This window comes from Suricata suricatta, chromosome 7 (genome assembly GCF_006229205.1).
Source record: "Suricata suricatta isolate VVHF042 chromosome 7, meerkat_22Aug2017_6uvM2_HiC, whole genome shotgun sequence".
Taxonomy (NCBI): Eukaryota; Metazoa; Chordata; class Mammalia; order Carnivora; family Herpestidae; genus Suricata; species Suricata suricatta.
The window spans coordinates 24733346-24749940 of NC_043706.1; the positions used below are offsets into that span (position 1 = coordinate 24733346).

General features: G+C 47.5%; 1 protein-coding gene across 1 annotated transcript in view; it reads left to right on the forward strand.

The window, feature by feature from the left end:
* The window catches only part of SLC22A23 (solute carrier family 22 member 23), a gene marked incomplete at its 5' end in the record, with an annotated part of 176684 nt that overhangs the window by 134351 nt on the left and 25738 nt on the right, over positions 1 to 16595 (forward strand). Inside the window, one exon of the mRNA XM_029943146.1 lies at positions 13109 to 13236. Coding sequence (XP_029799006.1) covers positions 13109 to 13236 — 128 coding nt within the window. The remainder of the gene's footprint in view (positions 1 to 13108; positions 13237 to 16595) is intronic.

Below are 16595 nucleotides of genomic sequence, written 5' to 3' on the forward strand. Positions count from 1 at the left end.
CAGGTGGAGCCAAGATAGGAGATGAATGTCACTTCATGAGCTGCCAGGGACGCTTATACCTCCCAGGTCCAGGCAGGACCAGCTGTGGTTGGCCTGCGGGCTTAGGAGAGGGGAGAGCTTCACAGGTGGCCCAGGAGAAGGAAAGGATGTGCTTGCTTGGGAGCTGGTATCCCAGCATGCTTCACAAAGTCAAATTTAGACACATTGTCGTGAAGCAAAAACAGAAGAGAGGATTCTGTGAATATTTCTTACCTGAATGAAAATCCTATCAGAGGTAGTGGGTAACTCCATGGGCACATGCCCATGCCTGAAGCTTAGATCCACACTGCCTTTGTCCCTCAGGACACTGGGACCAAGTAGAAGTGCTTCTTTAGTCATTTTGCTTCGACATTCAGTATCACTTAAGACAGGGCAGGAGAACTTCCATGCTAATCTAGAGGCAAATCATATTGATCTGTCCTTTTTCCAGAAGAAATATGGAATTCTTCCAGGCTCACAGAAAACAAATGGGGTGGTGGAGAGGAGAGACACAGATTCAGTAACCAAAATACTTGAGGAAGGGAGAATCTAAGAGCCTCGTTGGATGTGTAAGTGGCCAGTGACCCCAGAGTGGAAGACAGGGCTGGTCGGAAGGGCTCCTGCTTTCTTATTGCACGACGTGTGTAACAGGTGTCCCTCCCTGGTGGCTGCAGCCTGCCCCAGGACACACAGCTCAGTGACAGAGTGCCCTTCTCAGCCAGGAACCCTTGTGGGACAATGTGTTTGGGCATCCAGGTCTGTGATGTGTGAGAACGTCTAAGAAAACTGCAGGGTGGAAACTCAGGAAGGTGATACACAGAACAAGTGGCATCTGGCTTTCTGGGTGGGTCCCTTTGTAATAGAATGACACGGGTAAGAAGGTGGTGGACAAGGCACCACGTGGTGTCTGTATAAAGTGTTTGGAGGAAACAGCACAAAGTGGGAGTTCCAGAAGATGATGTTACTGCCGCTCTTCCAAGATGTCGGTACGTGACATCACCATACCTTAAAATGTAAATCGGTGATGCTGAGTATGTGTGATTATTTGTAAAACAAGGGTGTGCACATCAGCTCTGGAGCCAGCATGTGCTGGGGGACAGTTGTGGTGCCAGTTCGGTGAGTCCCCGTGAGTGCTGTCATTGCCACATGAGCACACCCACCCGTCTTCACACAGTGTTTGCTCAGTGTCCAGGGTGTCCTTGCAAACAGCAAACTCCATCCTGCCTCTCGGAATAGGTCCGCAAGGGAGGGAAATATCCCACGTCACACCTCGAGCCTCCTTTGTGGCAGGGGCGCAGTAATACATACTGATTTGAACATGTCTTCAGGTTTTAGGGACACACTTTTCCTGAGATCAGCCGTAAGCTTCTGTGTGTGACACTGTATTAACCATTAACTCTTGGATTAGGTTGGTAGGATTATTCCTGTTTTTAGCCGGGGAAACGAGGACATTCAGAAAGCTGCACCAGAACACTCAGAAGTGTGAGAAAGTCATTAAGAGCTGGTTTTTAACATCAGCGGTTTTCATCCTGTGGTCCCGGGACCAGCAGCATCATCACCACCTGGGAACGTGTTAGAAGCAGATTCTCAGATGCCTCCCCAGGCACACTGACTGGGTCAAAAGGTCTAGGGTGGGGCAGTTCTGTGGTTTAAGAAGCCTTCCCACGGATGCTGACTGGCCCACAAGGTCGAGAAGTATGATGGGCATATCGCAGAAGAAAAAGCAGATGTCCTGCACCCGGACTGAGGGACCTGGTACTCCCCAGGTACAGGTGGTGTTGAGCCGTGAAGGAGGAGCTGAGTCAGCCGTGCACAAGCCACATGTCTTGTAGGAAGAGGTTTCTTGGCTCTCTAGGGAAAGGAAACAGATGCCGTCCTTGAGGATCAGTGAGATGCCATGCACGACCTGGCTGGCCGGTCCCGTTCCACAGTGGAGACCAAATTTGTCTCATCATCTCAGCAGACATCATAGGCATTCCTGGAACTAATGAAAGAAGGCAAAAAATCTCGTTGCTGGACCTAACCCTTTAATCTGCACTCTGCCAGCATAAACCTACAGGCAGGTATGTTTGGGAGTCTTTAATTATAGCCTGTGATCAAGGTTAACGGGAGGGAAAGGTTTCTTGCACCTCCGAGCAGTGTGGGGCATCTTCCTGTGGCTTTTGGCCTCCAAGTGCAGGAGAGCGTTGCTCTCCTCCAAGACTGTTAGCCCAGTACCGAGAGTTAGGGTGGAGTCTCATCTTGAACTCACCTAATGCATGTTTTGTGTGAGCTGCTTCGAGAAAGAGCAGACGTGTTGGAGAGCGCTTTGTTCAGTGGGAGATTCATCCTGACGAGAGAAAAAGTGCTATCGGCAATCCGCGTGATCATCAAAAGCCTCTGGGAAAGCAGTAAGAGGAAGATAATAAACCGTATGGGAAATAATGAGGAAATTAGAGATGGATCGAGCAGCGCTGCGTAACACGGAGAATAAGTAATAGTGTCAGTTCCCCAAATGAAGGGTAAACCTTGAGACAGAGGAAATTAGAGCACGCTGCCGTCAGGAACTCACAGGGTAAAGGAGTAAAACTATTAAAACCCTTAGGAAAAAGGAATGCACTAAAAGCGATTTTAATTTTTAAAATTTTCAAGAAAAAAGCCATTGTAAGACATTTAAATGGCCTCAGGTTAGATAAATATCCAGCATAAAAAATGTACTAATAATTCCAATATGTAAATGGTCCTAAATATCATTAGCTCATCAGAATAATTCCACTTGTTTTTTTAAGCTTATTCATTCTGAGAGAGTGCATGAAACAGGGGAAGGGCAGAGACAGAGGAAGAGAGAATCCCAAGCAGGCTCCACACTGTCAGCCCAGAGCCCAACATGGGGCTTGAACTCCTGAACCGTGATACTCAACTGACTAAGCCAGCCAGGCGCCCCCAGAATAATTCCAAGTTTTAACACATCTGGAGGATTTGCTTCTACCTGGGTGCTGCCAAGCATTTTCAATAATTTAGCCCCTTGACTCCTCTCAGTGCCCCTCTGAAGTCGATACTAGGATGGCCTCCAGTACTGGTGGAGAAACTGAGGTACAAAGATACTCAGCAGCTTGCCTTGCAGCCCTAATACTGGTACCTGGAGTCAGGATGCAAAAACCAGCCGGCAACTCAGAGCCAGGATGAGGACCACGAGCTCTTGGCCCAGTCATACGTGCAGTGCTGCTGCTGGGCCCCAGGGATAGCACCCAAAATGTCAGGCAGACGGGGAGAGCCCTGGCCCACCAAGAGCAGCATGCACCAGGCACAGAGCAACACTTCTCACCAGGGGAGTGTTCTCTTCTAGTTCCTCTTTCTAGTTAGTATTTAACATTTATAAAAGCATTTCTTTTTTTAAAAAATTTTTTAAATGTTTATTTTTGAGAGAGACAGACCAATCGTGAGTGGGGGAGGGGCAGAGAGAGACAGGGAGACACAGAATCGAAGCAGGCTCTAAGCTGTCAGCACAGAGCCCAACACGGGTCTCGAACTCAAGAACCACAAGATCCTGACCTGAGCTGAAGTCAGATGCTTAACCAACTGAGCCACCCAGGTGCCCCCCATAAGTAGTTTTAAAAATCATTGGGTTATCAGTACCTTCCTTAATGGGGGCTCAATAAAAATTTGTTAAATGGATGAATTAATTTTGCTCAATGTCATTGTTAAAATTATTTCAAAAGACCCTTAAAATTTTTTAATGATTTTTATTTTTGAGAGAGAGAGAGCATGTGTACAAGTGGGGGGAGGGCAGGGGGCGGAGAACAAGGATCCAAAGCAGGCTCTGTGCTGACAGCAGAGAGCCCTATGGAATTTGAACCCACAATGCGTGATCATGACCTGAGCCAAAGTCAGATGGGTGCTCAACCAGCTGAGCCACCCAGGTGCCCTGACCCTTTAAATTAAATTTTATACACAGACACATATATATTCATTCCAGCGATGATCAGCCTTTTTTCTTTCCCACACACACTTGAGGGAGCCAACACCTTCTCCCATCAAAAACAGTTTTATTTCAGAAAAGGGTCAAAGTACCACATGCTGCAGACTCTATTACTGGTAAAATAAGGGCCTCAGGGCTCCCTGCACAGCAGGAAGGAAACAGAATTCAGTTTTACCAACAGTAAAGTCACTGGAGAAAATGCTTGCCTCAAAGGAAAGTGTAAGAGGTGAATCATAAAAAGCATATAGCCTCTGGGAGCTTGAAAATGTGCAATAATTATTTTTGCAGGTTATCAGATAGTTAATTTGGGGAAACTTCAAGGAAGTTTAAAGCCAAAAGAAGTTACTCAAATCCCATTTGTCTACCAGTTATCCAGATGGCGGGAAGATTAGGTAACACTGACCAAGGCAAATGTGTAAATAAAAATGGTAGCCCACATTTTGATCGTAACAATTGAATGAGCAATTTAAAGGGAGATTAAAATGTTCTCTGACTTGGTGTTTGGGGATTTGCTAATGGCATGGAATTTTAGGGAGCCCTCAGGCAAGAGGCTGCCCCATTTTTAACTGTGAGTCTGCAGAGATTATGTAAAATAATAAGAACCCCTGTGGTCAACAAAACCACTTCCCCTTGAAAGTGGAGAAAGCCCAGTGAACGTGGGGACATGCGGTCCTTAAATAACACGTGCTGTGCCATAGGATGTAGCCTCTGCTCTAAAGGCCAGTGTTTCCAACTCCTTTGTCCCCACTGTCCCCATGCCTGGAATGTGCTGCAGTATTCCGTCTCACTACCCTGTAGAAGCCTGGGTGCTTCAGGCCAGCTGGAGGAGCACTGAGCCTTGGAACCAGGCAGACCTCAGGGCGCCAATGTGTGCATCCATGTGCACATACACATATGCACGTGTGTATTTTGTGGGAGTGGTGGGGTTGGACTTCCAGGAGCAGGCAGAAAGCAGGTAGATGGCTTCCGGTGACAGATGTCTAGTGGTAGCTGCTAAGGAGTTGTCCTCCTGGCTGCTGGCAGAAGTCCACGTGGATAAGAACAGAGAGCGAGGCCAAGGGGCCCAGCCCCATCAGCTGGCCACTCTGGCAAAGCGCATGCCTTGTGCTGCGAGAAGTGGGGTCCCAGACAGATCAGGCTGACCTCACTCAGTCTCAGAGACCGTTTCTGTTGAGGCTGGGAGGGGTGAGCATGCCAATAGCAAGAAGCCACTTTCCAGAACCAGGTTACAAGGTCAGAGTGGAACCGGCAGGGGCCGCCCTCGTGACGAGTCCAAGAATGTGTGGCCTCCATGGGCTCCATTATCATCAGGATGGGAGCCAGCCCGGCAGGAGAAGCGGACTCTGGGGAGAAGGTTGACTGGACTCCCTGGACAGATGGCTATGACAGAGGTGCTAATAAAATTCCAGTTAGAAGCAGATGCAGCATAAAGACTTTTTCTTCTGCTCTCCTCCAGTTGTTTTTCAACATCACATTTTTTTGATATAATTTGCAAAAATGCCTGCCAAATTAATTCCCCTCTAGCATTACATTTTGAATGCCCTTCACTTTGGGTGCCTTATACTTCCTGTGGCCTCATAATTGCTTACATGGATAAATTAGTAAAAGGAGCTGGATAAAGAGGATATAAAGAGGAAGAAAGTGGAAAAAATCAACCCAGGTCCACTCAAGGCTACAGAATATTTTTAGGTGAATTCCAAGTATTCATCTGTTCAGAGCGTGAATGAGGAATATTTTAAATTTATGGCAACTGTTAGGTATTCACAGTTGCTTATTTAAAAGGCTAGCTCTAATTTTTTTTATGTCTTTATTTTATTTTGAGAGACAGAGACAGAGAGTGAGCAAGGGAGGGGCAGAGAGAGGGAGACACAGAATGTGAAGCAGGCTCCAGGCTCTGACATGTCAGCACAGAGCCCGGTGCGGGGCTCGAACCCACAGAGTGTGAGATCATGACCTGAGCCTAAGTCAGACACTTAGCCGAATGAGCCACCCAGGTGCCCCATAAAAGACTAGCTCTAAAGACATTTTAGTTACTGACTTCATTCTGCTTGGCAAAAACCTAAAGCAGAATTAGAATATTCGTACAATACATCTCCATGATCAGCATCTTTTTTACCTTTCAGAAGAAGGTAACAGTTACCACTAGCCCCATGAAATAAACCTAGAGAATGTTGGTGCCTGGTAAGGCCTTGATGCCATTCCACATCTTTGCCCCATTTACAGATGCAGGGAAACTGTGATGTGACCTGCCTAAGGTCACAACACTAGTATATGAACCCAGGATTCCTGATGTATCTCCTCTAAAATTTTTCTGTAACAAAAAATCATGGCTCTTAGGTGGACACCATTTTGGAAAACATTAGAGACACAAAGTTCTGAGTTTATGTGACAGATAAGTAAGTGGTATGGCCATGTAATTATGAAAGAATCTTTATATTCTGTAAAGAAATTTATATGAAGAGTTTATTTGTCTCAGGAAGACTTTGGGGTTTAACCATCCTAAAAGCCAATTTTTATTTGATTTCATGTTACTCATCCCTTCTCCCTTAATTACTAAGTTTAACTGAAATCATGATTTAAATTTTTGTTTAAAAAGAGCTAATTCACTTGCTATCCTCTGAATGGAACCAACTTACCTTTATATATATACACACACATATATACACACACGTGTGTTTGCATGTGTGCGCACGTGTGTGTGTGTGTGTGTGTGTGCGTGTGTGTGTACCAGGCAGAACTAACGTTTAAAAAATTCAAGTGAAAGCGTATCTACAGAATCAAAGTTTATATTATTATAAGAGCTTTGGACTAGAAACTTAAGATATTCTCCCAATTTGTATTTCATTCAATTTTAGACTTTGATTTCATTTTTTAAATTTTTGAAAATCATTTCAGATTTCATGTGATACTTGGTGATAACCTGAAGTGCCAACAGCTACAATTACCTCTTTAAATCAGAAGCACCCTTAGTACAATCTGAGGGTTTTGTGTTTTTTTGCATACACATTTAGAGAAATTTGGCTTCTACAAAGCCTGTCATGACCCCACCTGCCACCCCCCACTGGTGTCCTACCCTCCACGTTGGTTGACCTACTGCCGGAAGCTCTTACCTGTAACGTGTCTGTGAATTGACATGTTTTTCTCTGCTGACAGGTTGACCATGCCCCACACACATTTATTCCATAAATGATGTAATATTGTACTTGACAGTGTGAGGCATACCTGTCCACACATATCGCCCTAAAATTAACACTTGAGGATAAAATTAATAAGAGTATTGTATGTTAATCTTAGTAACCTCTGCCCTGTATTTCCTTTATGAATAAATATTCTAGGACAGTAATATAAAGAGTATAGACATGTTTTTAATGTAGAGAATTGCCAAGCTGGCATCTTAATCAGAGCTGGTGTTAAGTGACTTAGGAAGAAGACAGCCTAGATACTATACTTCCCTGTTCAGGTTCTCCAATTGGGTAGAAGAAATACTTGGTTTTATCTTTAAATGTCAAGGAAAAATACTGACTTCATAATATTAGGAAAGGACCACAGTATTAAGTTTTAATTGCTGATTCTACTGAGTGACTATACAAGTTACAGAGACCAAGGTGCAAAACGGGTCCATGAATGTAAATCAGATGGGCTTGCAACTTAGCCAAATAACAGAAAAAGCAGAAATGAGGCAGAGATAGGAAAGTGTATCAGAAACAACACATGACTATTACATTTTAGAAATTTCTTGTGGTCTGAAAAGTATGTGGTGAATCAGAGTTGCTGGAGAGGAGAAGCAGATAAGGTTACCCTTGTCTGAATTACTAACAGATACACGGCTTTGAAGAACAACCATGTCATGGTATCAATTAGGAAAACATGGAAAATTTATCAACCTATGATGACATGATGATATCATTTATGTGACACTATTGGGAAAATAAGGTTCCATGAAAATAAATTTTCCATATAACTCTATAAGAGTCAATGCCTCAGGGGCACCTGGGTGGCTCAGTCAGTTGAGCATCCAGCTTCGGATCAGGTCATGATCTCACAGCTCATGAGTTCGGGCTCTGTGCTGACAGCTCAGAGCCTGGAGCCTGCGTCAGAGTCTGTGTCTCTCTATCTCTCTCTGCCCCTCCCCTGCTTGTGCTCTGTCTCTCTCTCTCTCAAAAATAAACATTAAAAAAATTTTTTTTAAGAGTCAACACTTCATTGTAGCTATTTGGTGAGCATCTTTCTAAAATAGATTGTCCTTCTTTTGAAGCATTGTGGTAAACAGCATGAGATGCAGAAAACTACACTGGTCTTCAGGTCTACAGACCAAGTTCCAGATTTGCCCCTGCCACTGATGATACCCTCTTCGCACAGGAGGGCTCAGCCCACGTGCTTGACCTGAGCGGCTGGATTAAGTACAAATCAGAGAACCCCCTTGGACTCTGCAGCTCATTTTTGTAACTTTGCCCTTTCTTGGTGGGTGATGAGACAGTTCACGTTATGGCACGAGGCACATCGGTGTTACAGCAGGATGAGCCTTCACACACCTGACCAGGGTTGGAAAATCTGTGTTTTCCCGTGTTGGCGCTGTCCCACTGTCTTTCCAGAGCCAGCATGCACCCTCTGCTCCTTGGCCTGGGGCTGTGTGACCTAGAACACGGTTGTCTGTGCGGGAACCTCAGAGTTCTTTGGGGAAAGTCTGCGTTTCAGTGGATGGCCTCTGGAAGCTTCATGTGACTGAGTCAAAGGCCCTTTTCACTTGACTACTGACCCTTGGCTTTTTGTGGAATAACTGAGGCAGCCCCAGGATGAGTGACAGGTAGATTGGTAGTTCTGTCATGTTCAAGTACATGCTGGAAAATGATGCTGCTCAAGTTGTTCTGAAGTTGGACCGGCCTTGTGTCAGGTGCTCCCAGCCCACAAGTAGGAAGTTAGTGAAGGACGTATCTAGGACCTGGAGATAGAAACCGCTGTGTACACATCTATGGGGGATGGTCTCTGCACACTGGTGCAGTCTGGAAGGAAGGGAATATTTGAGGGTGAAACTGGCATTTTTCACTGACTGGGGGGACAGTGTGCCGTAGCAGAAGAACATAGATCTCTAAGTGCACAGGTGCCCAGAGTGTGATTGGAAGGATTCGCCCCCACCAGGCAGGTGTATTTGCCCCTGGAGGGTGGGATGAGGGGAGGACGGGGGCCATCTAGGGGGCACCAGGGTTGGAGGAAGGGGTCCAGGAGGGCTGGAGTATTTTAATTTTTAAGTAGAGAATGGATTTATCTGTGATTTGCTTAATGCAAAATGAATTTCATGGCCCAAGCCTTTGATCCAGTCTCCCCAGCTGTAGCTCGGCAGACAGTGGCCTGCCTGTGACGCCGGGAGGCCGTCAGGGGACCCAGACAGTGTGGCACCTGCACCATTTGCATGCAGCTCCACCCTTGCCTGTCCCAAATTCTGAAATGCCCAACCCCCATCAGACCTTCAGCTACTCAGCATCAGATACCCGATGCTTCTGCAGTGAAATGCTTGTTCACTCAAGGAGGAGCCGTGCCTGAGACTCAAAATGCTTATATCCATTAGGTATGGTTCTGTCTCCTGTGAGGTCAGGCCGGTTCAGCCTTCATCGCAAATGAATTAAACAGTAAGGCTTTTGGATCTCAGAACCTTTGGGATTCTGAAATTGTAACTGAAGGAAGAATCAGGGACTTTCTCACCACCCCGGCGTAGCTTGAAGAAGGCCTCAGAACAATCCATCATTTGCCTTGGGGCCAGAGGCCCTCAGACCTGTGATCTTCAGCAGACGGATGAGCTGTCTGCGTGACAGGGTCCTTCGTCTGCCCTTACTCTGCTCTTCACTTGCTTCCTGTGCGGGGTTTAGGACCAGAGCAGGTGGGGTGGAGACTTCAGATTGCCTGCATCCTTCTTACAGAAGTCCTGGGGTCCATTGAACTGCCTGGCTTGGAGCGATCCTAACCTCTGTAGTCATGAGTTCAAATCCCCCTCTGCCACTTAACAGCTGTGTAAGCTGGGCCATGTACCTGTACTTTCTTTGCCTCAGTGTCCCCATCTGCAAAAGAGGGGTACTAATAATACTCCCCCATAATGAGCTTGAAAGAATTTAACACTTGTAGCTTTCAAAACTTCCTGTTCTGCTCCTGGGATCGAGGGGAGCCATCTGCTCTGTGGACACCTCCGTCCCCTGGAGCCACAGCCTCTCCCAGCAGCCGTCTGCACGCTATCTCCCAGAGAAGCCACTGTGGCTCTTCCGCCCGGTTACCTTTCATGGCTGCAGAAGTCACTCTCACTGTCACTTTCTCACCACACCCCCCCAGCACCGTTTGCAAATGGTGCTGTCCTTGAAGCCTCTTCCACAAGCTTTGCAAGTCTCAAAGATTCTCCAGGAAGAATGTTCCTCATTGTCATTTCTCATACAGGGTGTTTAATTATTCTTAGCCATTTTTAGTTATCCAAAGTCTGTTGTCTTTAGGCACAATTTAGGGGTGACAAAAATGAGTGACAGAGGGCAACTGGGCCGTCATGGGTAGGGCAGCATCCCTGAGACCCGTGAGCCTGTGTGGCTTAGACTGCACGTGATGCCTTCCCCAAGGGACTGCGTTCTGTCTGTGGCTTTGAAACCTTAGGGAAGAGGCCTCTTCTGAAGGGCAAGGGCTCTGCGGGTCCTGGTAAAGGTGAGAAGCTGTCTAGACTGATGGGGTTTCAGTAACACAAATGTTAACTTTTTATGTATAGTGCAGGGCTTTACCTTGAAGACAAGTGGCATCAATTAGATACCACTTTGTATTTTCCCAGAACTGTCACCTCCCTCCCATTCAGGGATCAAAACGGGTCACAGTGAGCATCTCCCTACAGCTCTCCCCACCTTGCCCTGCCGGCACAGCTTTAGGGTAAATCGAGGCAGAGGACCTGCGTTTGCTGGGGACATGCAAACCTTGTGTTCTGGTGGATGACACTGCTTGCTTGTTTGCCGGCCCTGTGCCGGGGGATCGGCCCGGGGTGGAGGTGAGCCGCGGAGCTGTGCTCGCTGCTGCCTCCTGTTGGAGGGGGGGCTGTTCTTCCCCCATCAAACTTGTTTATGGTCTTGATTTTCAAATTCTGCTCCCTGCTGTGCAGTTCCATAAACATTTGATATAAATTATTTTAAATTCTTTTAAAAGGCCTCAAAGCTTTCTCCGATTGTACACTGTATTTTATACTTCAGAGACCACCTGCAAAACCACTGTGTTGTCAGAGTAGCGTATTAGCTGGTGTCCTGGGGTGCCTTTTAACAAGATTCTCCCAGAGTGGCTCAGTGTATTCGGACCGGACCGCCTGGAAGCATGCCCAGGTGAGGGAGGCGGCAGCTGTGCTCCGGTGTTTGTGACGACCTGCGTGCCGCCCCCCTCCCCAGGATGGCACACCGAGTCCAGCAGCCCCCTGGTCCTGCGCTGAGGCCACAGCCATTCGGAGCCAGCGAGGGGCTGCACTGTTGCTGTGTCCAGTAGTCAAGGGCCATGGCAGGCACCTGTTGGGGGCTGTCCTGTGGGGCACCTGGAAATTGGGGGTGCTTCTTGGCTGGCCTGAGGCGCTTTCTCCAGCCCTCCCAGCGTTGTTTGTAGAAGCACCTCTGATCAGCACAAAGCCCCCCACCGGCTTTGTGGAGCCGGCTGCTCAGAACAGCCTGTGTGAGGGCTCTCTACCCAAATCAGGACCTAAAATCTACAGTCAGAGGAGCAGCTTAACCTGCTCTCAGAGCTCAGTAATCTGATCAGACAGATTAGATTAGAGACCGCAGAAAATGAGCTTGATTTAATAGTTGTGTTTGGGATCCTGAATGAAGAAATGGAAGTTTTGCAATCCAGCCTCTGGATTACTTTAATTAGAGGCTCTCCAGAGCTTGCCTGGCCAGTGTGAAAGCAGTTACAGTGGTAACGTCTTTGCAGCATTGGCCACGACTCCTTGATACTGTGTAACGGGAGTAAAACATGGTGGCAACCAGAGCCCTGGCCTGATTTCCAGCTTTTGCTTTTCTCCCAGTTAGGGGGCCACCTCCTCTTATAGTAAAGGCCTAAAGGAACACGGCCACCCCTGTGCCTGCACGTGTTGTCTGTGGCTGCTTCTGCACATGGCAGAGCTGACAAGTTATCACAGAGACCTTATCGTGTGCAAAGTCTAGAATATTGACTTTGACCTTGTACAGAAAAAGCAAGCTGACCCCTGCTCCAAACAGACACGTTGTTCTGTTTGGCTGACTTGTAAAAATTGTCATGAAAGGAAACTCACAAAATGCATTGATAATAAAACACTAGTGGTTTGTTTTTTTTTTAACTGGGACTCTTCACAAGATTTCATCCTAAAAACAAGCAAACAAGGAATCTGTTGCTAATAAAACTTGAAAACTGCTGTCTTGCGGCATCATCTCAGAGTGATGTGACATATAGTTAGCAGCAAGATGAAAATGATTCTATAGACAGGTCCTGTGAAATGTTCAAAACCTGAAAATAAGTGTCCAGTTGCTCGTGTCGGGAATTTTTTAAACTTAAAATCATTCTATTAATGTTTGTTTCTGTGACAGCATATACCAAAAGCAGCTCTTCCCTCAACAAACTGCTTAAACCTGCTTTAGAAATCCATAGTTATTCTGAAAAGTTCACACTGATTTCTTGATATAATTGGTAGGATGTTGTTCCTATGTGCCACATTTAAAAAATCGTTAAGTTTTATACTTCCTTTTTTTCTTTGTTTATTTTTGGGAGAGCGAGACCCCAAAGCGGGGTGGGGCAGAGAAGGAGGGAGAGGGAGAATCACAAGCAGGCTCCACACCAGCAGCACAGAGCCGGATGCGGGCTGGCACCCATGAAACGGTGAGATCATGATCCAAGCTGAAACCAGGAGTCGGACGCTTAACTGACTCAGCCATCCAGGTCCCCTCATACTTTCTCAAAATAACAACTAGACACCATCCACCGCCAATGGTGTGGCTTCTCTGGCTTGGCTCGCGAGAGTCCTGAGCACTCAGTGGCCTTCACTGCACATGCGTAGGAACTGAACGCCACCCACCTTGTGAAGCGTACAGGCTCAGGACAGAAACTGTGCTTCTAGATGCCCTGCAGAGTTGAAGACATTCACCAATTCCCTTTGTCTCTTTGAAGGATATTCCCCGAGTCCCTCCGGTGGCTGATGGCTACCCAACAGTTTGAATCCGCAAAGAAGCTGATCTTGCACTTCACGCAGAAGAACTGCATGAACCCTGAGAGTGACATCAAAGGTGTGATGCCCGGTGAGTACCGCTCACGCCAGCCTGCAGTCCCCGCCCCCCCGGGCTGGGAGGGGCGCCTCTCATCCTGGACCGAGAGTCCTCGCTCTCTTACCACGCAGCTGCCTTAGTTGTTTGTCTGCAGTGAAACTAGGAATGTAAGTGAATTGAAATTCTCTCCACCATCCTTTGGAGAGAAGTGAAGTCTCTTCTGATCGAGTCCAATACACTGTGGCGCACCGTGTTGCCTGTCCAGACCCGGAAGTGAGGCCCAAGCCTAATGTGCACCCAATCGTCAAGGAATATTTGGAAGGGGGACAGCCCGAGTCTGGAACACAGCCTTGTCTGCCAGCCAGGTTTATATACCAGCAGAGCCTTGGCCGGGGGGCGGGGGGGACTGGTCCATACTCTCTCTCTTCCTGAGCATGACATTCATAGATGCCACTGTTGGTTTCTGTCGTGACCTGTTTGTTGGGCATCTGAAGAAGTGGAAAAGAGAAGTATTTGTGTATAGCGTACAGATCCATAGATTCTGCGTGTGCCAGGAGTATCACACAAGCTAGATGGGGGCTTTCAGGCTGGGAATCCTATATTAAGCATCACCAGGCAGTTGTTAAAATCCATGTTCTTGGGCCCCTCCCTGGTACCCAGAGATTCGTCCCAGTAGATTTGGAATAAGCTCTGAGAAGCTGCACTTTTAATAAGCACTGGAAGAGATTCTGAGGTACACGGTGCACAGACCCTTTGAAAGAAATGATAAAACCAGTCCCAAGCTTTGACCCATGACAACAACCTAACAACCTGATAGAAATGGTACTATCGTTATAAATTTCCCAGGAAAATAATCTGCAGGCCCTGTCCAAGAGAGGACATGCACATTTCCCCACCATGATCTGAAATTCTATCCAACAGATATGTATGAAACACCGGCTGTGTGTCAGGCATCAGGCCCTGTTCTAAACAGAGAAGGAAAGAGGCAGAGCCGGGCCTCTGTGGAGCCCACCGGCAAGCAGAGGAAAGCATGCAATGAACAATTAAGTGTATAATACATCGGGAGGAATGAATACTGTCAGAAAAATCCAGGGTGGAGAGAGAGGGGGTGGTGGTGAGGGGTCGCAGTCAGATACTCAGGGAAGTCCGGCTCCAAGGTAACAGGTGAGCAGAGACCTAAGTGCAGGAAGAGAATGAATGTGTCCATTCACAGCAGGAAAGGAACACAGGAAATCCAAATCACACCAGCCGGGAAGGGCTTCTGGAATCATCTATTCCATGGTTCTTAGAAAGGCTTTTCATCAGACTCCTGATTCAGGTCTGGGGTTTATGGTCAATAAAAGTTCTGCAGACACTGCTGCTTGACCAGGTGGCATCTTGCCTTGGCCTTTAGCCATGACCTGGGAGAGGGGACAGCAAGGCCAGGCGGCCCAGGCGTGGTCTGCCAGGCACTGTGGGGCAGCCACAACCCTTGCGTTACTGGATTAAGGAAGGACATGAACCAAGTCTGCCTTACACGAAGAGTATTGAGTGCTGGTGCTTTGCAAAGGGGCATCGGTGGTCCCTTTTTATCCAGCGGCAATGAGAATAAACAGGGTGACATTTACATAGTGCCTATATGTCAGTCACTTTTCCAAATGATTTGCAAATACTAACTTCTATTTAATACATAATCTAAGTGCTTCACATTTATTAACTTCTATTTCTTCACAACAGTCCTGTGAGAGAGGTGCTGAAACTATCCAGAATTGCAAATTGGGAAACCGAGGCACAGAGAGGGTTAAGTTTCTAAGTGTCTTGCCGAAGGTCAGACAGCTAGTAAGTAGTTGACCTGGGACTTGAACCCAGAAAATCCAAGAGAGGCAGCTTCACTGTGCTGCTTCTGAGAGATGAGGGGGAGCTCAGAGCCTGATGCTACAGTTACTGTGGAGAAGAATGAGAATTGGATTCATTTCCCCTTTGGGGCCACGCTTGCTCATTTTGGAATGTCCAGCCATCTTCCCAAACTTCTCTGGGCCCCATTCATTAGCAGGTTAATGCTCTTAAGTCTTACAGTATAATTTGTTTCTGGCATTTCCCTAATTAAATCACTACAATCCACTTCTCTCCGGTTAAAATATTGTTTGGGAAAAGCTTGTTTTCTCAATGCTAATTATACTGATTCATTTTCCTCCTATATTTGGCAAGTGGTATTCAATCTTTTTTTGCCTTTCTTTGCTTATGAGCTTTGCTGCTGTCCCAGCAGGAGGCTGGGGGGAGAGGTGGCTTGACGCATGTGACTGTCCCCCCACTTGGGAGGGTGATCACTGCCTTCACTCCCAGCTGTCAGACACATTGAAGCCAGTGCTGGGAGAAGCAGGTGAAGTCTGCTTCATCCGAATCGGTCACTTCCACCTTTCTTAGGCTGGCTTGTTTTTCTGCTAAGAATCTTTTTCCCATCATCCCATCTGGTCCACCTGCCCCTCCCCTCACATCACCTGCTCAGAAATCCCCCAGGCCTCCAGGGGCCTTCTAGCTAGATCCCTAGATCATAGATCACTTAGGTCGCTCGGAGACCCTGTGTCACCTCTGCCTGCCTCTCCAAGACGCCACAGCCTGTATTAGGTTCTCAGAATGCACCACACACCTCCCCGTCCCCACGCCGGGCCCTCCTGCTGCCCCATGCTCCTCAGGGACCACGTCAGCCCTCCAGTTAGGTGTGTTTCCCCATTGTTCACGTGCAGCTGTAGCTGACTGGTTTGTGTGGCTCCTTGTTGGGTGAGAGCTGGCGTGGCAGCCTGGGTGCGCAGGGCTGGGCCCCCTGGCACCAGCAGCAGACCTGACACGAAGCAGGCTCACCCTGAGTATCTCCTGAATAAATGAACCGAGGCCTCCCACAGTCCAGGAGAGGGCAAGGCAGTTTCACATGGGAATCAGTCACCACTGCTAGACATGTCACCTCTGGGGAGGTGAGCGTTGCAGGCCTGGATGTATATGAGGACTAGGGCCGGGCGGGTGGGGGGGGCAGTACTCCTGCCCCGGCCAGCACATCCTTTTGCATTCATGCCAGAAGAAAACCTGATGTTCCGGAATTGTCCATGCCCTTCCCTTTTTCTGAAGCCATCCTGGTTTATCTTTGAATGTGTCAGGTTTCCCCAGTGGAGTTGACAGCTGAATTTAGGTAGGGATGTGGGTAAGCATCCTGAGTGTCGTGGTCAGTATTGTTTCTGCAGCCATGAGTGTCACGGGAGGCGTCCAGGTACGGGCATCTGTCCTCATGTCCCAATTCCCAAGATTGTCGGCATCCCCTCGAGGGTCCGAGTAGACCACAGCCCATGGTGAGAAGAGACCTTAGAGTAAGACTCGTGCTCAGCCCCTGGCACTTAGTAACGGTAACACAGGCAGTCATTGGG